Source organism: Peromyscus leucopus, chromosome 8b (assembly GCF_004664715.2).
Source record: "Peromyscus leucopus breed LL Stock chromosome 8b, UCI_PerLeu_2.1, whole genome shotgun sequence".
NCBI classification, from domain to species: domain Eukaryota; kingdom Metazoa; phylum Chordata; class Mammalia; order Rodentia; family Cricetidae; genus Peromyscus; species Peromyscus leucopus.
The window spans coordinates 38,055,446-38,077,621 of record NC_051086.1 but is presented as its reverse complement, the minus strand read 5'-3'; the positions used below and the strand labels follow the sequence as shown (position 1 = coordinate 38,077,621).

The 22,176-nt window shown below is 46.2% G+C and overlaps 2 protein-coding genes across 5 annotated transcripts in view; one reads left to right on the top strand and one right to left on the bottom strand.

Moving 5' to 3' along the window:
• The window catches only part of Glra1 (glycine receptor alpha 1), a 93,367-nt gene extending 87,386 nt beyond the window's left edge, over nt 1-5,981 (top strand). The window contains exon 9 of one of the 2 annotated variants that reach the window (XM_028880047.2): nt 2,346-5,981. In XM_028880047.2, the coding sequence (XP_028735880.1) occupies nt 2,346-2,636 (291 nt within the window). In that variant the 3' untranslated portion in view covers nt 2,637-5,981. Of the gene's footprint in view, nt 1-2,321 lie in introns of both variants that reach the window. The other variant, XM_028880046.2, reaches the window with a different exon arrangement.
• Nucleotides 5,982-16,906: 10,925 nt separating this feature from the next.
• Nucleotides 16,907-22,176, bottom strand: part of G3bp1 (G3BP stress granule assembly factor 1) — a 32,223-nt gene continuing 26,953 nt past the window's right edge. For all 3 annotated transcript variants that reach the window (XM_028880044.2, XM_028880045.2, XM_037201302.1), the window contains 5 exons: nt 21,665-21,766; nt 20,308-20,419; nt 20,036-20,164; nt 19,394-19,503; nt 16,907-18,357 (listed from right to left, as the gene is read on the bottom strand). In XM_028880044.2, the coding sequence (XP_028735877.1) occupies nt 18,148-18,357; nt 19,394-19,503; nt 20,036-20,164; nt 20,308-20,419; nt 21,665-21,766 (663 nt within the window). In that variant the 3' untranslated portion in view covers nt 16,907-18,147. The remainder of the gene's footprint in view (nt 18,358-19,393; nt 19,504-20,035; nt 20,165-20,307; nt 20,420-21,664; nt 21,767-22,176) is intronic.

The following is a 22,176-nucleotide window of genomic DNA, read 5'->3' as shown; positions in this document are numbered from 1 at the left end:
AGAAAAACAATTAAGGAGGCTGGGGCTGGTGAAGATTCTATTTACTGAAGTGATAACATTGCTAGGTTTTGGGCCTCTGCACCAAAAGAACACATCTGTACGCTCAGTCAGTGCTTGTTTCAGGGTGAGTTTTGTGAGCTGGGTGTTGCTGGTTTGGGGGACAGGGCCTCGTGTACTTCAAGCTGACCTCCATCTGTGTGGCTGGGCCGATCTTGAACTCTTGATCCTCTTGCTTCTACTTCCAAACACTGGGATGACAGGCTGCACCACAGCTGCTTGTTCACAAAGGGCAGTGGTTGTCAACCTCCTGATGCCATGACCCTTTAAATACAGTTCCTCGTGTTGTGGGAACCCCCCAAGCACAAAATTATTTTTGTTGCTACTTTATAACTCTAGTTTTGCTACTGTTATGAATCCTAGTGTAAATATCTGTGTTTTCCGGTGATCTTAGGTGATCCCTGTGAAAAGGTCATTCTCCTTCCAACCACCCCCTAAAGGGGGTCACGGCCCACAAGTTGAGAACTGCTGATCTGATGGGAGGGGCAAGGTCAGCAAAGGAATTAGAACCCAGTGGAATCGGAGCTTCTCCTCAGGGGCACTCACAGGGCCCTCTCCATGACAGCTAGCCTGTCTTTGGGAGCTCAAGGGGCACCTACATGGCAGGCCAGGGCTCCCATTTTGGAGATAGAGGCACAGCGGAGAGAATAACTTGAACTGAACCAAAGAGGAATTCAGCCCAACATCCTCAAACGTGAGGAAATGTTTCAGGGTGACTGAAGAATAATGTCACACAGAAAATGGCATGAAGGGAGACGGAACAGGTGGACACAAGCCAGGGAATCTGAGGCCTTCTTTAGCACTGGAAGAATTTAATTATCCTGAGGTCAGCGGCAGCCTGCTAGGAAGTTCTTAATAGAACAAGGCATAGTCGCACACACCCATAATCCTAGCATTTGGTATACTGAGGCAGGAAGCCTGAGACGTCCAGGTCAGTCAGATGGTGGCATGCCCAAGGGTGGCAGAGGCATGGGAAGATCAGAGTATTGGATCCTGTATGGCATTTCTTATTCTCGTTGGTACTGTCTTTGGGGGGGGGGGGGGGAAGCAAGACAGAATTCCTCTCCTGGAAGTTTTGGTATCCAGGAGGGCAATGTGAGCTGGTGAACCTTGCCAGCACCGCACACTGAATTGGCGGCTCAGCTGCAGCTGAAACACTGGCCTTGGCCTGGGGACATGGTTCAGCCACTAAAGTGCCTGAGAACCAGAAGTGCCAGGCAGGTGGGGTATCCTGCCTGTGATCTCAGCTCAAGGGAGGCAGACACGGGATCCTGGGAGCAAGCCGGCCTGCACGAGACTAGCTGAACTGGTGAGCTCTGGGTTCAACTGAGAGACCCGGTCTCAACAAAGAAGGACAGGAATCCAGGAAGATACCTGACATCAACCTTTGGCCTTCACATGTCCCACACACATGCACACATGTACCCACACACCTATGAGCACACATACACACAGAAAACAAAACAAACACGTTGGCCTTTGGTCCTGTTGTGGAACTGCAGGTGAAGGGGACTGACCAGGGCATGATGGAGCTGGCTGGGAAAGGGCTGAACCACTAGGATCTGGGATCAACATTTTAAGAAGGAGAAGGCCAACAAAGCCAGCAGGGATGCAGATCACATGGGAAGTGGGGTGGGGCTGGAAAGGTAAGTTGGAGCCGAATGACAAAGAGCCTGTGACAAGCTTATGGAAATCAGAAGACTATTGGAGGTGATGGCGTGGGAACACGAGGCAGAGAGAAGCCATGGCTTCCCTGACTCAAAACATGGGAAAGCCAGGAACTTTCTGCTCCTTCCCGGGCCATCACAGGGTGGGGAATATGGGAAGGATGCAACAGAGGCAAAGCAGGGGATGTCTGCAAACCGTTCTCCAAAACTCTAACCCAAACCCAGGCCAGCCTGGAGCCACCTCCTCAGTGAAGTCTCCAGTGGTTAAAAAGCCTTGAGAAGAAACCTTGAAATCATTCTCAGGCACCAGGAAGGAAGCTACCAGTGTGAGGTCACAAGTCAGTAAATGACAAAGACCCACAACCTGGCGTGGAGCTCAGGCCTCAGAATCTGTACCCATTCCCATCCCCTGGCTTGCATCTGTTTCAGCATGCGAGTGGCGCCCCTCTATAAGGCTGAACTCCCCAGCCAGCCAGACTGCCTCCAGCAACTGGGGACACAAAGCCTAAGAGACAGGGAGGATCAGATGGCATGGCCTGGTCCCCCAGGGGAGTGCCTTGCAGGGAGGGTGCCCAGCCCTTGTCTTATTTTAAGTAGAGCCCCATGCTGAATCTGTTTCAGGATGATGAGGGTGGAGAAGGCCGCTTCAACTTCTCCGCCTATGGGATGGGGCCAGCCTGTCTGCAGGCCAAGGATGGCATCTCTGTCAAGGGTGCCAACAACAACAACACCACCAACCCCCCTCCTGCACCGTCCAAGTCCCCGGAGGAGATGCGGAAGCTCTTCATCCAGAGAGCCAAGAAGATCGACAAGATATCGCGCATTGGGTTCCCCATGGCCTTCCTCATCTTCAACATGTTCTACTGGATCATCTACAAGATCGTCCGAAGGGAGGATGTCCACAACAAGTGAAGGCTCTGGGGTGGGGTGGGGGGTTGGGAGAGGGTGGTGGGAGGAGCACCGAGGCTGGGAGCCAGGGGAGGAGGGAGAGAGGGAGAGCGCACACCCATCTCCCTCCACCAAGTGCAATAGAGACCACAGGGGTGGATACTTCCAGGGTATGGCAATATTCAACTAGCCTCCGAGGGCATGAGTTGGGGGGGTGCTTTTCAAATACAGCAACTGAGGACCATGAGGGGTGGGGTGGGGTGAGGGAGGGGGATTGGGGAATCACAGCTTTCAAAATTCAAGTTCATTGGTTTGACTGGGGGGGGGTCTCCTGTTTGGAGGTCAGTGCTGCCTGCCCCAGAGCAGGAAAGCAGTGTAATATATGACATATAACCATGCTTAACGTTAATGCAAATCCCACAAGAACAAAAGATGCGTCTCTTAAATCAGCCTAGTAACTGCTTAAACTTTTAAAATCCCCCAAGTGATGGACAACTTTTCCCAGAATAGAAATGGTCACTAATAAGCTTGCTGTGGTATGTGCCCACATCACACCCTTACAAATGCCATGTCTGTCTTCAAACTGACCCCGGTGGACACATGCCAAAAAGCCATTCCGCCTCTGCTTCGAGAGGGTCACATGACACAGGCGTGGGTCGTGGAGATGGATAAAGGTGGACCAACAGCAGGAAGTGACTGAGGAGAAGGACCATTGCAGAAGCCTGGGGATGGAGAATCCAGGAAACCTCCCCCCACACAGGGCACCAAGCTTGCTCCTCTTGCTTCTGCGCTTCAGCGCCAGCCCAACTCAGTGCCAGCTCTATGGTCTTCTCGTTGTATTACCAATATGCAATCTTTTTTATTGTTAAAAAAAAAAGTAATAATCTTGAGAAACAATATGGGGAGAGACTGAGTATAAACCCATGAACTTTTTTCCAAATGTCTATTTTTTTGGAGAGTCTCTTTGGAACTGCAAGTAGGTGCATTATGGGAAAGGTGGGCCTGGCTGAAAAAGATCCCAAATGCCAGGCGGGAATCAAGTTTGAAGATGTGAAAGAGAAGGCACCAATGCTGCTGCTGCTGCTGCTGCTGCTGCTGCCCATTCTGTTTACAGGTGGGAAGAGACAATGATATTTAGAAAGTCCACTCATTGTATTTTGACATTTCATATATCATAACATGGGAAGCTTGGGGGAATGACCCCATTATATTTTTATAAGTCTTTTTTTTTTTTTAAAGATGCTTTGCACAGCTTTAACACGTAGGAAAGTTAGACAAATATTTCTCTTTCCTTCTAACTCTGAAGTGCCAGAAGGGTCCCAGACTAGCCAGGCACTCCAGGGAAAGAGACAGGGACTGAGATGAACTGAGTTGGAAGATGGAGTCCCGCTGACAGGTCTGGATATGCACAGAACCACCCTACCCATGGCACAACGCCTGTCCCAGTCCTGCGGCCTGTGGCTAGGGCACAGGCGTGGCACTTCTGTCCTAGTGCTTGACTGTCTTGGCCTTGGATCAGAGTTAGAGGTAGGATGGAGATCGATCGCTGACAATCAGCTGGGGAGCTAGGGGCAGGATGGAGAAGGGGAATGATGAGGTGATGCCTACCTGCCCCCTGCCATGCACTTTCCCTAGGGAGTTTTCCCGCTCTTCCCTGTGGCATTGAAGCTAATGCCTAGATGGGTCTAAAACAGAGGAAGCCAAGACAAAGACCATGAGTTCTGAGTAAAGATGCACTGTGCAGCCAGAGGGATGAGACGAACTGCTGGTATCCCGCCAGGTTCAAGGCCAAATGGCCCGTGCCTTGCCTCGTCTTGGACTATAAGATCCAAAAAGACAATCTACGTTTCGGCTCTGGGTAAGGGGGCACAGGACCTTTGTTTACAGGAAATCTTGAGCAGTGGGAGCCCCGTGAGTGGGCGACTCTCATCTGAGGTTTGTCCTTTCCCACTGGAAAAATGTTCAAAGCGGGGGGGAAAAGTGAAGATGGCCTTGAATAGCCAGAGTTCAGGATGAAGACGACAGTTTGTGGAGCTGTGAGTCTTCCTCAGCACAAGAGGAGGAATCTCGTCACTCCAGGGCTGTGCATCTTAGGAGAGGCTGCAATTAGTCCTTTCCAGTGGCACTTTATCCCCTTTATTTAGGTAACAGATATTTGTAATAGAAAATAACCAATGGAGCCCTCTCCTTACTGTGCTCAGACTGACTCAAGACCAGGTGAATGGGGCAACCACAGGAGGCACCAGGACACATCAGAATCTGTGCTGAACACAGAACCACCAAGCACCTTCCAAAATGGTTTCCATGGGAAGCATCTGGAATGACCCTAAGATGGAGAAATCAATGAACCATTTGCCCAGTCTCAACTGGGCTCCTAGGTGCCCATGTCATCATTTTGGAATGGTCCATTGTGAGCTGTCTGGCCAACGTGTCCAATTCAGCAAGCAATGGGCTCACATCTTTGAGACATACTGGGGAATGTCACTGAAACCCTTCAGACTATAAGCAAAGAGACAACCTGAATCAAGCCCACGGCTAATACACAGAATGCTCTTGGGTGAATGTCCAAGCTTTGGTCTCTCTGACTGCACTGTGGAGAGAACAGAACAGTATCTGAGCTCTCCCTGGCTCTCCCTGCTATGAATCTGTGTTTACACAGAGGATCTTTGCACAACTTAAAGCTTACCATCGTTTTGATTTCTCAGGGCTCCATGCAAGCACGTAGATTTGTGCACAGTTGCACTGACCTACACAATTCCTGTTGCTTCTGTTCTTCGGAAAATTTGCAAGTTTGCTTTTCCTCTTGTACCACTTTTAATCAAAAGTCGAAGGAAGGAAGGAAGGAAGGAAGGAAGGAAGGAAGGAAGGAAGGAAGAAAAATTTGAACTAGATAATTTAGGCCAAAGCTTTCAGGTGACCCCAATGAACAGGGCAAGGCTTTCCCAATTTCCCCTTTAGGCTGAGCACAAAGGGCCCTATGCCCTGGGATTACAGGTATAAAATGGATGCTTCAGTATATGGGAATCTGATGTCTGTGCAGAGAATACCTTACCGTTTTGAAGTTCTTCTTCAGTACAGACTGGTTTTCATGTATAGTGTGAAACTTGGAAAGGGGCATGGAGGAGCAGATGACTTCAATTCACCTCCAAAGCTGCAGCTTATCCTAGGAGCCAGGTGGGGACACCAACTGCTTCCTACTTTGTTAGCTCCACGGATCCCACTGGTTTCAGAAATAAATGACTCCACTCTGCCCTCTGCTGGAATTTCCTAGCACCTGCAAGACCCTTCATGGCAAAGGCTCCCGTGGAAAATGTGTGTGTGTGTGTGTGTGTGTGTGTGTGTGTGTGTGTGTGTGTGTGTGTGTGTGAAAGAGAGAGAAAGAGAGAGATCTATTTTTCTATTAACTCTAGAAAAAAAGAAGGAAGTTTCACCCCAATTATTTCCTTTTCTAAACTATCAATAAATAGGAAAGTAATCCCTTTCAGAAATATACCAATATTTTCATTGCCTTTTTTTCCTACATGGGAGGCAAATAACCAAGAAGGCTGGTTCATTTCATCCAGCATATGCATCTTTATGAGCATCATAAGAAGAAGTAATGTCTTAGAGAGGCACCATGATGTAAGATTGCAGGACAGATTGGCACTTCAGTCGAGATGGTGCTGCCACTGATAATTGTCTTCTGTCTTACTTCATTGCAACATGCTGAAACCAAAGGGGGTTGTCACAACCCTGGCAGCGACTGCATCCTTTGGAGAAGATGATAAGCAGAGTGTATCCTCTTCAGGGCTCTGAACGTCACAGCCCTTGCCCAGCCAGGCTGGAAACCCAGTCCAAAACAATGAACGTCACACTGGAAGCTATCAATATCTATTTCAGGAACATCTCCAGCATTTTCTACCCAACCTCCACCCTTAACTCTGCCCAGACAGGTGAGGTTGGGTTTTCTCGGGATGCCTCTTGGATTGATAAGTGGCCAATAAGTCTGTGAATCGGTGAATGCCTTCTACCCATTGAATCAACGAGAACAATGTGTCTCCACCCAAGCAAGCAGGAAACATATTCTTTAAATAGAACATGGATTCTGTTTTTCTACTTCAGAAATTTGAAGTGAGAGCCTTCTTCTTTTCCTCCAATTCTAGGGAACAGTAACAAGAGTCTGTGACGAGAGAGGAGTGAATGTGTCTTGCTTTAATGGCTCAACCATGAGGACTGTCTGTGCAAGGAAAACATACATCCTGGCAAGGATTTGGTCTGTTGTACTCTGACATCCCAGTGACAGAGAAGACATCCTTGAGTGAGTCAAAATCTCAAGAGCAATAAAGGAGTCTCTGGTAGAAGAGTACTTCCCTGGTGTGGGGGTTGATAAAAAGCAGAGGCAGATGAGGAGATGATGTCAGATGACTGGCAGCCATGTAGAGTTTTTTTTTGTTTTGTTTTTGTTTTTTGTTTTTGTTTTTTTTTTTTTTTTAGCAGAAAAGCCTTCAAAAGAGGGGTCTAGTATAGGAGACTGGGGTACTTACAGGGCAGAAAATGTTCCTTTAACACCCTTCCAGATGAAGTGTCCAAAGCATACAGTGAAAGTCACGGGAGCCAAAGATAACTAGCCCAAGACAAAGCCTGACAGAGAGTATCCAGGCCTGGTCCCACAGAGGACAAGGAACTGAGTTTTGAGACTGGCTGGTGTCCATTTACCTCTTCCATGTATGTGTTTTTAACCTTCAACAAATTATTTCACCTTCTGTGATCTTGAAGGAACCCTAACTTCCCAAATTGTTGATGAGCATAAAATTGAGGAAATGAAATGATCCATGTTTTTGTTATTAAAAGTAGAATATAGATGAGATATTTCGCTAAAATGAATCTGATAGCTGCAGATCAAAAGTCTGGATCTTTTTGTTTAAGAACATCCCAGTATATGAACATTTAAGTCCTAGTTACCACTCAAATGCTGGTGAATACTTTTACTAGATTAGAAATCAAAGATCTTGATCAAAAGCCAATGTTCAGTGACGGTGGCTCACGCCTTTAATCCCAGCACTCAGGAGGCAGAGGCAGGTGGATCTCTGAGTTCAAGGCCAGTGTGGTCTACAAATCAAGTGCCAGGACAGCTAGAACTACACAGAGAAATCCTGTCTCAAAAAAACAAAAAGAAAAAGAAAAAACAAAAAAGCCAATTTCTCTCTTCCTTATCTCAAAATGTAGTCACAAACAATATAAATTCACTAACTCATCTTCAAGGTTAATAATCTACTAACACAGCTTGATACACAGGGAACTTGGCTGAGATGAAGCCACTGAGTAGTTACTGAAGTCTGAAAACGAAGAGGACTGAGCTGGAGGGCAGGTTCGGATCAGTGGTGTTCGGAGGATACAGACATGTGCCTTACCTGTGAGCCTGCAGACGGGAAACCTTGTGCTAGGAAGGTTTAAACTTGGCTGGAGTGCAGAGGTTGGACAAGACCTTCCCTGAGGCTTTCTAAAGTCTAGAATTCCTTTAACATCCACTCAAGATGAGAAACAGTGAAAGGCCTAGGAACCAAAGATAAGCATCATCTCTAAGGGCTGGCCTTGAAATTGAGCAGGGTGAGACCCAGTGTGACTGAATAATTCAGGGCAAGATGCAGCAACAACAGGCAGAGACGGGGCTGAGAGCATCTCACTCTTAGGATGGATGCTCAGGGGTTCTGGAGCATAGGACATTTGAGCCCAAATTTGAAAGACTATATCCAAGGCAACCATTTACTATTTGGGGGTCTCATCCACCTGTTTAGAAGGCAAATGGTTTAACCCTGTGGGACAGCTGCCCAGCTACTTCTTCCAGGTGGGTGTTTGCATAAAAAGGAACCATCTTCAGATAAGAGCCAAATGAAACGGAAACACTGACCAATGTTCCAGAAAAGAAGGGTTGTCCGGTAGCTCTTCACTCTCATCTCAGATCTAGAAATGAAAGGGGGAAATGGAATTACAAAACGTGTAGAGAGTCAGCTCCTCCCTCACCACAAAACAAAAACCCTAAGAACTAAATAGATACTTGTCTTGGGATCCCCTTGTTCCTGGTCTAACTGTCCAGTAGATAACTTGATGGGCACAACATCCCAGGCAGTCCATTTCCCTGTTCAAGGTCTCTCCTGCTATTTCCCAGGGCTCACCAGGTCTCTTCAGCTCTATCCTAAAGCCAGGGTGTTGGCAAAACAGGTTCACTACCTGTAGGAGTAATGTACCCAGGAACGTGTTAGCTTCTTTCCTGAGGGCCCCCAGATCATCTGGGTAATGAGGACAGTTTCACTCTGAACGGACTCTAGTGAAGGCCAAGTCTGACTTAGCGGGTCTCCAAATGAAAATTACACACTAGTCTTTGAATACTTCAGTCTGGACAGAACAACTTAACCTAACTGGACCAGAGAATTCTCTCATATTGTCATGTGTCACAGCCAAGACTAGACTATAACCACATGTGACATTATAAATGGAGGTATTCTCAATTTTTCTGTGACTTTCTTCTTACCCTTCCTACATTTGCTGTGTTAAGTCTGAAAGTGGCATACTATGAAAGCTGAGTATCCAAATAAAACCAAGTAGGAGGCAGAGACTGAAGTTCCAAAACAGTCACTAGCATGGGAGATGGAGGACGCCACAGAGAAAAAAGTGGACAGTGGTGTATCGGAAGCCCAGCTGAGCAGCCATGTAAGGAGCGGGTGAGGTTCTGATAGATGGGACAGGACAGTCTCAAGCAGACTGAGCAAGTGCTGAGATCCAGGGGTAAAAAGAAGGGGCTCGTGTAAGCATTGCTTGTACTTTCGGGTGAAGGGTAACGAATTGGAGGCAGGTTAGGAGAGGCGGGTCTGTGCCTATCGGGCACACTTACAGAAGATGTTACAGATCGGGTCTCATTAGGCAGTTTGGCAGGACAAAGCAAGAAGTCTCCATCTCCTTCCTGACCCCTATGATGTCCCCAGCCCGCTCAGCTTCTTCTGCACTTCTCATGGGAGAATCTGCTTTTCCTCGATCTTGGAAGCATATAAAGTAGTCGTGTGGGAACTCACATCTCAAAGGTCATCAATTCATCCCATTAAGTGCTAAGAGTTTATGCTAAGAAGGCTTGGGAGTCAGGATTCTTTATTTTGTGGTGTGTGTGTGTGTGTGTGTGTGTGTGTGTGTGTGTGTGTGTGTGTGTGTGTGTGTGTAGAGGTGAAAGGTTGTTGGACCCAGCTTCTCAGGCTTCTTTATTTTGTGGTGTGTGTGTGTGTGTGTGTGTGTGTGTGTGTGTGTGTGTAGAGGTGAAAGGTTGTTGGACCCAGCTTCTCTATGGGTCTGGGGTTCCGAACTCAGGTCCTCAAGTTTGTGCAGCAAGCACTTTACTGACTGAGCCATCCCTAAAAGTTGTGGTTCCTCACGGAGCTCACTATGAACACTATCTAAAAAGTCCTTCCTGTCTCAGTTAACTGATGGAACACACGAGGCAGACAGTGAAGACCTGTGTTCTTTCTGTTCTCCCTGATGTGGTACTGGGGATTGAACCCACAGCCCGTGGCATGCAAGGCTAGAGCTCTACCCCCAAACCACATCCTCAGCAGTGTACTGAAGGTGTTTCTAGAGCTGAGTTTGTGGTCCAGACATCACCTTGTTGTTGATCTCACTGAAGAGCAGCCCTGGAGGAAAAGAAGTCTGACATGTTGTTTTCATCCTTAGCTGCATCTAAAAATCATTTCCCAACCTAGAGAAGAATTATTCCAGGCACACAATCTGACAAGGAAGAAACGGTATGGAGGAGAAAATACAGACAGGAACCAGATGCTGTTCATGCCACCGCAGGTGCAAATGCACAAAAGAACAGGTTTTTTTCCCCCCTCAGGAACTTGCTTTCCTTCCCCTGGCAAATTTAGGAGGGGTATTTTGGGGAAATGGCTTATAGTATCTCCCTCTGTAAAAGATGGCCCCTAGGTCTTAGCTTGAAAGGGAGGGGTATCACGCAAGCAGTTGGGTAGGTTAACGTTCTCCATGTTAGATGCATTTCTACCTCATATTAAAAGACATTGTGCTCTCAGCACGCTACTTTAGCCAGAATGGTATCAACGAAGCTGAAGTGTTGGATGAGATAAATTGCACATTTTAAACCCATCCAATTTCATGTCATAACGATTTCATCTTTCAATGCTGGAGCCATGATAATAATATCACCACCAAGTTAAAATGAGATGAACGAGCTGGGCTCCAAAGGGGCTCATCTTCCTTCTCTCTCATACTGGACCCATGCAATGCCTACTGCATGCTGACGTGTATAATATAGACAACAAAGAGGTGAGGAGCATGTTTGCAATTTTTTTTTTTAATTTAAGCAACCAGAGTTAAGCTTACAAAAGATTGATGTAGCAGGGGCTACAGCAGCCTAAAAAAAAAAAACCCTCGAAAAACTGGATAAAATACATGTCTTCTAATAAACAAAATGACCAAGACAGCCAGTTGTGGTGGTGCGTGACTATAGTCCCAGCACACAGGTGGTAGAATCAGAAAGTGAGTTCCAGTCCTGCCCAAGCTAAGCAGCAGGACCCTGTCTCAAAAACCAAGTGGCCAAGACAATACCGGAAGTCCTTTGAAGCCCTCTTGTTATTGTCAGGATCAACCTCGTGACAGTCCTGTTGGGATCCACGCAAGTCCTTGACAGTGCCTACCCAAAGGCTGGTACTAGTACAAATGAAGTGACTGTCCACACAAGCCACAGGGCCGCCAGACCAGACTGGACCGGCTTTCGACATGCCTGGGTGTTTACAAGCCTGGAGTGATGCTGCATTTGCCTTGTTTATCCCAGACTTGGTAAGCTCTCCAGTCTCACCTGAACCTCAGATGTAATTCACTCATTTGAAATGAACTAGCTTCTGCCAATGAGAGCAATGTGCCACTTCAGTCTCACCCAAACCTTGCCAAAGCGAATGACTTCCTGTGGACCTGGGAGTCACCTCCAAAGGACTACCCTTTGTCATATCTAATTCATCCATCTAGGTGTTTGCACAAACCTAACCTGTCTTCAAAGTTCTCTGGCTTGGTTTTGAGACAGAGCAGATGGCTGGCTCTTTGGGTAACTTTATATTTCCTCTTTCCCTCCCCAGAAAAGTTAGCTTCCAACTGAAATGTATCACAAATCACAAGGGAGAAAATTCAGCCCCTTTAAACAGGTAGGAAATGCTTCCTGGAAGTTAAGACTCCCTGGGCATTTCAACCCTACAAGGGCATCCTGCCATCCTTCCTATCACAGTGCCAGTGTGGATGTGGGGTCCATTAGAGGTAAGATGCCTGCAATTGTCTAAGTCCAAAAGATGCAAGAGCCGTGCTTAGCTGGGCACTGTGAGCTGAGCTGTAAAGTACTTCATCACCACAATGGAAGAGGTTTCCACAAGCCACATAGCCAAAGCAGATTGCTGAGTAGCAGTCCGGGGACATCTCTGATGAATTGACCTGGAAAATTGGGTCTGAATTACTCTCACGGAAGTTCCTCATCCTTTCCCAGAAGAGAATGTGACCATGTGTTTTCTATGGAAACTTCTTTGTATATATGTATAAACTAGGTATGGCCTTAAAGCTGCAGTTAAGGATCTGTCTGGCTCCCACCTTAAGCAGCGTGCTAAGCAACCGCTTCCTTAATGTACTATTTTTACGTCTCATTGACCATTCAACCTTGAACAGGCAATTCTCTCTGGCCCCTTCCCTTTTTTGCATGAAGTCATTAAAGTTATGGCAGGGTTTGTTTTTTGTTATTTTTGTTTTGGGGTTCAGGTCTTTTTGGCTTGTAAAAAAAAAAATCTATTTCTGCAATTTAAAGATGGAATGTAAAATTTCTGTGCTGTATATAAAAGTATATTTATTGAGCCATCCATAGACACATATCCATGCCAATTCTAATGAAAAAAATTAAAGTTTTCTGAAATTTTCTGTGATTAACTCCTAATTATTAGACTTCACCAATCTTGTGAGAACTTCTGAAATCCTACAGTTACCCCCAGAGAAGAACCTGTGTATAACCTGGGAAGCATTTCACTAGGACTTCATAGTGAGAAATGAGAACTCATTTGTTTAGTCAAGAATATTTATTGGTAGATACCACTGGGGGTTAACGAAGGTGACTCACTCACAGATCCTGCCACAAAGAGCTTACAGTCTATGGGGGTGGGGAGAGAGAGAAAACACATGTGGGGTACAAGGCGGCAGCTGCTTCAGAAAGATGAATCTGATGGAACGGAGACCAGTGACGTCATGGAGGGGGAGGGTGCAGTGTCAAGTCTGTTGAGGTAGCTTGATGGGACTTTTCTGAAGAGTGGATGCAGGTTGGAAGAAGGAAGCAGGAAGAAGGAGGGATGCAGGGAGGAAGAAGGGAAACTGACCACTCCCTTCTAGCAGGGCGGAGCATGAGTTTTGTGAGAAACGAGTTGTCCCGCAGGGACAATGCCTACAATGGACAAAGGACATCCAGGAAGAATACTCAGACCACAGACTTCCTCCTCAATAGACCCCCTACTTCCACCCACCCACCCCAGTCTTCCAAGAATTTCCTGTACTGAAATGCCACACAATCTGAAATTGATGGAAGGCTATCTCCAGTCACTGACTCAGCCATCACTTAGGGACTTCAAGGTAGGTGCCTCCCCATGGGATACAGAAATTAAGCATCTGTTCTCAGTTCCCTAAGAACACAGTGGTAAAAAGCTAATTCCAACTCCAGGCTGAACCATGAGAAAGAGTCCTCCAGGAAGACACTACTTATGACGATGAATGGGACAGAACTTTGAAAAGGGACAAAACAAAATGAAAGGGAGGTGAATTTGCTCACTTACAATTCTAACAGTGAACTGGGTCTTGACAAGAACTGGTGTGAAACAGAGATGGGTCTGGGGACACATGCCCATGTTCAGGGAAGAGAGGGCACGGGAAGCTATGGGCTTAGCATGTCCAGGAATACCATGGGGACTCTTGTCATTCCACGAGCTGGAGCCTCACCTCACGAGTGAATCATGTGAAAAAGAACAGCAGGCCGTTGATACATAACGTGGCACATACAGCCTGGCAGGAAGAGGACAGAGCAGTGCTTCCTGTCCCAAACACTGCCCCTGGGGACTCCAAATACAGAATGCTGGAAGACCTCAGAGAACATGGCAGCTGAGTTTCAGCTCTTAAAGCATCACATTAGCAAGGCTGGAGAAATTGTCCATTCTGTAAAATGCTTGCCGCACAAGCCTGAGGACCTGAGTTCAGTCTGCAGAACATAAAAGCTGGGTGTCGCGGGACACACTTGTAATCCCTGCATTGGGGAGGCAGACAGGTGGATGCCCTGAGCTCACTGGCCAGCTACCTAGCCTAATGAGAGCAACAAGTCCCAGTGAGAAAGCCTTATTTCAAAGAACAAGGTAGAGCTTGATGCTGGCTTGCACAACTCGGTGACTCCAATCACAGACTCAGCCATCACTTAGGGACTTCAATGTAGGTGCCTCCCAGTACACCTACTCGGCCTCCTGAGCACCAGGATTGCAAGTGTGTGTCGCAGGCCCAACATCTGACAGGCAGAGGGAGATGGATCTCTGTGAGTTAAAGAGGAGGCTAATCTATGTAGCAAGTTCCAAAACAACTACAGCTACATAGTAAGACATCTAATAAAAAAAAAAAAAAAAAAAGGTGGATGACTCCTAGGGACACTCAAGGCTGTCTCCTCTGGCTTCCACACAGACACACACTGCACAGACACACCTGTACCCTTCCCCCCACCTTTCTTAACAAAAAAACAGCTTGCTGAGACAATAAATGCATCCATCTCTAAGGGGAGTGGGGGCTGAACGCCAGTTCTATAAGCGATCAGTGAGTTTACTTTCCTAAAAGAACAGGGGCGCTACTGTGTTCTGAATGCTACAGCAACTCAGGTCTGTGCAGTGGCGATCCCGCTCTAGGAATACCTCAGCTGGACATGGGCTCCTGGTTCAACACACTAGGTACTGCCTAGAAACCCCACCTGTTCCTGGAAGCCCTGCTCACTCAACTGCTTCATGCCGTATCTTCCCCTTGCTGTTGTACCATAATCCACAGGGTAGACGTGAAAATTAAGTGAGTTCACTTGTTCCTTGCTGCATTGTCTTTGAGACAGTCTCATGGTTTGTAATTGAGGTTGGTTTTGAACTCACAATCCTCTTGCCTCGGTCTCCTGAACACCAGGATTACAAGTATGTGCCACAGGCCTTTATTTTAATTATCTAATTCCCACTGCTCCAGAGCAGCAGCTGAGATTGAAGAACATGGGAATACCATCTCACCATGAAAGCAAGTAACAGTTTTGTTTAAGATTTACTTACGTCTGACAAAAACTCGGAGCTGGAGAGATGCCCAGTGGCTAAGAGCATTTTGCTGCTCTTCCAGGACATGGGTTCGGTTCCCAGCACCTATGTACGAAGGCTCACTTACCTACAACTCCAGCTCCAGGGAGTCATCAACATCATCTGGCCTCCTAAGTCACCTGCACACACATGGCCAACATTCACACAAACACACACATGTACACATAAATAAGACGACTAAGACTCACTTGGCTTTAAAAAAAAAAAAAAAAATCCATCACAGGTCCAGGTTAAGACTCCCCTCAATAACAAAGAACTATCCAGAGTCATCCCTACAGATCAAATCTTAATTTGATCTGAGGCTATAAGAGTCAGCCTCATAGATACAGAAAAACCCTGTGCTTTTTACGTGGAGATGAACACCTGCCTCTAAGCACTGAGATTTAGGATTCGAGTGGTGTCAGTATTGACATCCAGATTCTCAGCAATGTAAACTGTGCTAAGTCCCATCAGGCCCATGCCCTTTCAAAGCACATCCCCATCCCAGTCCCACTGCTGCGAAGCGGGGCTAGTCACAAGCAATTCAGGCATACTGCTACATCCCTATATACACGCACACGTGCACCCACACATACACACAGGCAATACAGAGAGAGGTCATGGAGATCTACACTTCCCACTTATCTGAGGCCAAAGAAACAGGACTTTTCTCCTGATCCCACCACCATTCCATGTACCCACAGGAAACTTTTATTTCTCAGATCAATCCTGATCACCATTGACCCACAGAGAATATGAGGGGCAGTGCTGATGCCAAGACACCTCCTCGCCTTGTACTGCCAAATGTCAATAGCCTCAGTAGGTTAGTACTCCTGGCAAAGGAGAACTTCCATCTGACTTAGTACAATTGTGAAAATCATTTTTAGATTTACCCCGAGTTACTGAAACTTAGAGACAGACCTTATTACATAGGTCAGACTGGCCTTGAACTTGAAATTTTCCTGTGCCTGTGGCTCTCTAGTGTCTGAGACTACAGGCCTATGCCAAAGTGCACCGCCTCAATTTATTTTTTCAGAAGTAATCTAGGGTTCCTTTTTTCTTTGGCTGCCTTTTTGTTTTGATTTTTGACAACGTCACACTATGCAGCCTTGGCCAGACTGGAAACTGCTTCATAAACCAGGTTAGGCTCACACAGATCTACATGCTTCTGCCTCCTGAGTACTGGGACTAAAGTCATGTACCACCACTGTTGTCTTTCTTGTCACCAAAATCTTTATGTGATCTACTTCTGTAGTAGTATATGCTGAATACTTTTCTATAATCACTGACCTAAAACATTTAAATAAATAAATAAAATATTTAAAGTAACCCTAAAACAGTCATGTGACTCAGTTACCTCACATATAGATGCTGCCAATACTCAGATCTGTGAGGTACTGAGATCAGACCAGTAACTTTATCATTTTCACCCAAACTACCCTTTCTAACAACAAAACTGTAACGCTTACCCATCCATGACAGTTCTCAAAATGAACATGAGAGGGCTGGGGAGATGACTGGCAGACGTGCTATGTGCAAGTGTGAAGACTTGATTAATCCCCGGAACCCACAGAAAAGCCAGGCTCGGCTCATGTCTGCAGTCCCTGTGCTTACAGCAAGATGAGAGGATCCCTGGGAACTTGTAGCTAGGGGCCAGTTGGCCTGGCCTATGCAAGAAAGGACAGACTGTCTCCAACAGGGCGGAATATAAGGGCTGCACCCAATTTGTCCTCCGATATTCACAAGTACGCTGTGGTACACCCATGTGTGAATAGACCCCCCATACATACACACACACATAAAAAAACATTAGGAAAAGTCAGATTTGACAATCTGGTTATCCGCACACTGAAGCTGTGTAAACAAAACCTTCACCCATCTCACACACACCACTCAACACAACACTGTGAAGTGAGTTTTAGCAGTCTACATTGCCAGATGAAGTTTTCTTCCAGAAATATTTTAATAAAAATTGGCCTTTTCCAAGAAACACCCACTGCATGTCCATCAGTAAAAGAGAACCGTAACAAAATAGAAAATTTACCATATGGCTATGATTTAAAGAAAAAAAAAATATGCAGACCCTGGAGCACATTAGCCAAGTCCGAGATTCAAGCCAAATCCTTCTGATGGGCCCCTCAGGAACCCAGACAGACAGCAGAGTAGAACGTGGCCATCAGCCACTGAGGTCAGAGGCCTCGCAGAAGCACCTTCCTCAAAAGCGGTCCAGTCTGAGGCGTGATTTTAGGATAAGGCAGAACAATGTTAACACGACACATACACGTGATCAAAAAAAAAAAATTTTCTACAGTTCCCCCACATACTCTGAATCTGAACACAAATCTAGAATCTTTATTACTTTTCTTTAAACAATTGTCAGGACCAGAATCAAAGATAAATAGAAGGCACAGTTTTGCTTGGTTTTGTTATCAGATTGGGGGTTTGTTTCCTCACGGGGATTTTTTTGTCCTTTTTTTTTCTTTTCTTTTTTTTTTTTTTACAAATACAAATAAAACATGAAAAACTCTAGTTCAAAAAAAAAAAAATAAAACCTAACAGTTCAACAAAAAATCCTTAGCTGCGTTCTAGACATTGACAGGCTACGTCACAATTTAAAATCCAATGGTAAAAACAGAAGTTTAGAACTGTTTGGTAATCACATGTCAAAAGAACAAAGTTCTGGAAACACCTTTTATTCAGTTAGCCACACCAGCAGGGACCCAGTGGCAGTTGCCAAAAGGCAATTTTTCCACACCAGAAAGGAGTCGTGACTCTCGACAGGTAATATGGATTTTCCTGCTTCCAAAGTGTTTATCAAATCCTGTGTCTCCCAACAAATGAAACATCCATTGTCAGTGAAAAGCGAGACGCACTCCTTGGGGAATGGCTGTTAAACTCCAGTCTGTATCTGTGGCGTGGGCAGGAAGGCGAGCCTCCCCTCTTCTTTAAAAACCTACTCCTCCTAAAGTATCGTTCCGGAAAACTGGAAGTGAAGGACTAAAAGGTCAGGGAGGAAAAGGGGGAGTGGGGGGGGGGCACACACCATGAACACAAGCGAAATTAAAATTGTACAAACTCGAGCAGTTTATAATAGACTACTCTGAGACACCAAAGGCTGGTTGAAGGAATTCACCATTCTGCAGGAGCCAGGGCTGTGTGCTGTGTGGAGATCTGGGCCAAGCAATTCACTGCCTTGGAGTTGTAATCCCCCTGCCCACACCAAAGCCTGGTTTCTGCACCATGCCTCCTCGGGGAGGGCCTCTCATCCCACCACTCGGCCCACCACGGGGGCCTCCGGGTCCCCGTAGGCGGTTATCCCTGCGGTCTCCTTCCCTGGCAGCACGGGTCTTCTTCTCTTCCACGTTCAGACGGACCGCACCTCGGAACATGATGGGCTGTGAGGAACAAGGAAAGCACACACTGAGACTAGCTCCTGACTGGGAAAGGGAACAAAGCCTCCCTGAAGAGAAGCAGCTTCAAGCAGCTCACAAACCTGCTTCCCTGTTGAACTCCCTGTTACCAGTACATGCCTATGAGGTGAGTAGAAAAGAGGCAAATTGAACAGCCCTGAAACACAAGTAACTCACTAGTAACTAAAGCAAACTTCAGGTAAACGATGACATAAAGATGCCTCCTCAGGCTGCGCCGTGGTGGCGCACGCCTTTAATCCCAGCACTCGGGAGGCAGAGCCAGGTGGATCTCTGTGAGTTCGAGGCCAGCCTGATCTACAGAACTAGATCCAGGAAAAGCGCAAAGCTGCACAGAGAAACCCTGTCTCCAAAAACCAAAAAAAAGATGCCTCCTCAGCTTTGGGGTTACTGGGCAGAATACGGTACTTCAAGTAAAAACATCATGAAACTGACTTAAATAAAATGAGAAAACAGCTCATCGATAAGAAAGTAAGGCACCTGAAGAAGAATGTCAACAGGGCCTCTTGGATGGAAAGTGATATTCAATGAGCTAGTGCTGAACCCACAAAAAGAGGAAAAAAAAAAAAAAAAACAGACTATGAAGTGAGTGCAGAACCTTCACCCACACAGCGACATGGAGAGAAGGTCGAGAGCACCTCAAGTGTCACCTGCCAGTACAATTGGAGTTATCAAAATAGAGAACTCCAGTTCAACCAACCAGAGGCGGTGCGCACGCCTTTAATCCCAGCACTCGGGAAGAAAAGCCAGGTGGATCTCTGTGAGTTCGAGGCCAGCCTGGTCTACAGAGCGAGATCCAGGACAGACACCAAAACTACACAGAGAAATCCTGCCCCATAAACAAACAAACAAACAAATAAACAAATAAATAAACAAATAAATAAATAAAAGATAACTCCATTTCCAGGGATGTTCCCCCACTTTTCTCACTTCTGAGGGCACTGCACACACCTGGCACACATATATCAATGCAGACAAAACACAGAGATGCAAAGTTGCTTACCCTGTTGTTAAGGACCTTCTGAACAGGCTCAGAATCATCAAACACAACAAAACCGAAGTTGGGTAACTTCCCACCACTGTTAATGCGCAGCTCCACCACGTTCCCATAATCTGTAAGTGCAAAGAGCTCATGACTTCTCTGCAGACACCCAGCTTACCCAGCACTCGGTTTCACATCAAACAAAGATGTGCTTTGAATCGAAAATGCACACTTGATTTCAAAGATGTCACACTAAAATGCAAAGAGTTCAAATGCCCCTCAGATGAATCTCACAACCAAGATCTACGTGTTTCAGGCTATGGGCTTTGTGAATTTTAGATCTTGGAGAGAGGACCCAAGGGTAAAAGACAATGCATTATGTCTCACATGATCCTTACATGCCACTGTAAAGAGTTTTATACAACACTACATGTAGTATACCTACATCTCATGATACTGAGGTCAGAGTGGAATTTTCCACTTGATGGCATGCTCTAGGGAGTAAAACTCATGTTTGTGGAAGTGAAGGTTCACTCAAGCACTGGACTAAACATATCATTAAGTCTCTGCTCCTTACCACTAGAAGAGCTGACACTACACCTGTGCCTCCACTGTGTGAGGCTGCTTAGGAAAGAAATCAGGACACGGAGACTCAGCACCTACTTTGGAAAAAGTCCTTCAGTTCCGACTTGTCAACCTCATGTGGCAGGTTCCCAATGAAGAGCTGGTGGCTGTCAGGGTGCCTCACCATCCTCCGAGGCTCCACATCCCCTGCTTCACCAGCCTCACGGACTTGAGAGACAAAACAGACTCTCAGAGACTCTTCATGAACAAGTTTCCCTCCGCCCCAAACCAAGTTATTCCACCACCCGAAGCAGACCCAGAAGTTGTTCCCATCTCAAACCACCAGCTAGACAAGTCTCCAAAGCTCTTACTTGGCCGGGGTCCCCTCTGAGGAGGGATATTGATCCGTTGCTCTCGAACTCTCTGATCTCTCTGAGGCCTTTGTGGTGGAATCTGAGATTCAGGCTTAGATTCTGGACGGGGCTAAAAAAGGTTACTGATTACCCTTTGCTTATCTGATATTTTCTTTTAAAACAAACTTAATTACATTTATTGTGTGTATGTGCAGACATGCTATGCACATGCCATACACATACAAGTAGGTCCCACATATCCAACTCAGGCTGTGAGACTTGGTGCCTTTATCCACTAAGCCATCTCACCAGCCTCGTTATTTCTTTCTCATCCTATGTGTAGGAGCATTCTGCTTGCATGCCTATCTGTGCACTATGCGTATGTCTTGGGTTGGAAAAAGCCAAGAGAGCACTAGACCCCCTGGAACTGGAGTTACAAATGGTTGTGAGCCACTTAGGTGCTGCAGATTGAACCCAGGTCCTCTGCAAGAGCAGTAAGAGCTCTTAACCACTGAGCCATAATCCAGCCACCTACCCATACCCAAAATTATATATGCAGGGCAGGAGAGATGGTTCAGAGTTAAGAGCATTAAGAACCAAAGTTCGATTCCCAGCACCCCCTGGTTGCTCATAACTATAACTGCAGTCCCAGGGAATCACTATGCCCTCTTCTGTCCTCCAAGGACAGCATATAGGTACATGATGCACAAATATACTTGTAGGCAAAATAACCATACCCAAACAATAAAAATAATTTTCTTAATTATGTGTTTCTGTATGAATCTCTGTGCAAAGTACATGCATTGTCTATAGAGGCCAGAAGAGGACACTGGATCCCCGAGGACTGGAGCTCCCGTGTGGATGCTGGGAACTGATCCCCATTTAGGAGCAGTAAATGCTCCTAACAGCTGAGTCACACCCCCCCCCCTGTCTATTTTCTTAAACAAAATTATTAAGCTAGAAAATAACAATTCTGGCTCCAAGGAGGATAGGTAGCTCCCTGAGGATCACTGACTAGCTAACCTCACCCAATCTTAAGAGCTCCAGGTCTACAAAGACCCTGTCTCAAAAACAAGAACTAAACAAAACAAAAAACCAAAGTGCACAGCTCCCGAAGAACAACATCTGGTGTTGGCCTCTGGCCTCTACATGCATGCACAGACCCATGTGTCCACCCTCATAGAAAAAGAACTTCATATAAACCAAAAAAGGCCCTGTTTTCTGGCCAAGTGCTACTCTAGCTACTGCACAGTTCACCACACTAGTAAAGCACCACCACCTGCTAGCCTCTCCCCTTCCCAGTACACCAGGATCCCATTCTCAAAACCTAACAAAGCAGTTAAGTCTACCCCAACTCCTAGATTCAGACTCTTACCTGTGAAGGCGGCACTTTTACCACATGAGGTGGTGTCCCTGTCACTGGAACAGCCCCACTGGGAGGAAGGTTCTTACTAGTCACAGATGCCCAAGAAAATGTCTAGGGAAGAAGAACAAGACACATCAGAGCAACATAGTCATTAATGTCTGCTTCCCATACATACACCTTTCGCATCAATCACAGGCAGAGTCTACAAGCATGTGCCAGCTTACAAACAGTACAGCTTACAAGACTATCTTGGAAGCAGTCAAGCATACCAACACACCCCTACAATCCCAATACTTAGGGGACTAAGAAAGGCTAGCCTGGGCTACACAGTGAGACCAGCTCAAAGTCAACCAAAGTAATTACGATTGAGAAAAAGAGATTTTAAAAACTAGCTGAAGGCTAGGTGCAGGTGTTTAATCACAGCCCTTGGAAGGCTGAAGCAGGTGGATCTCTCTCTGAGTTCAACACCAGCCTGGTCTATAAAGCATAGCCAGGGCTACACAAAGGAACCCTGTCTCAAA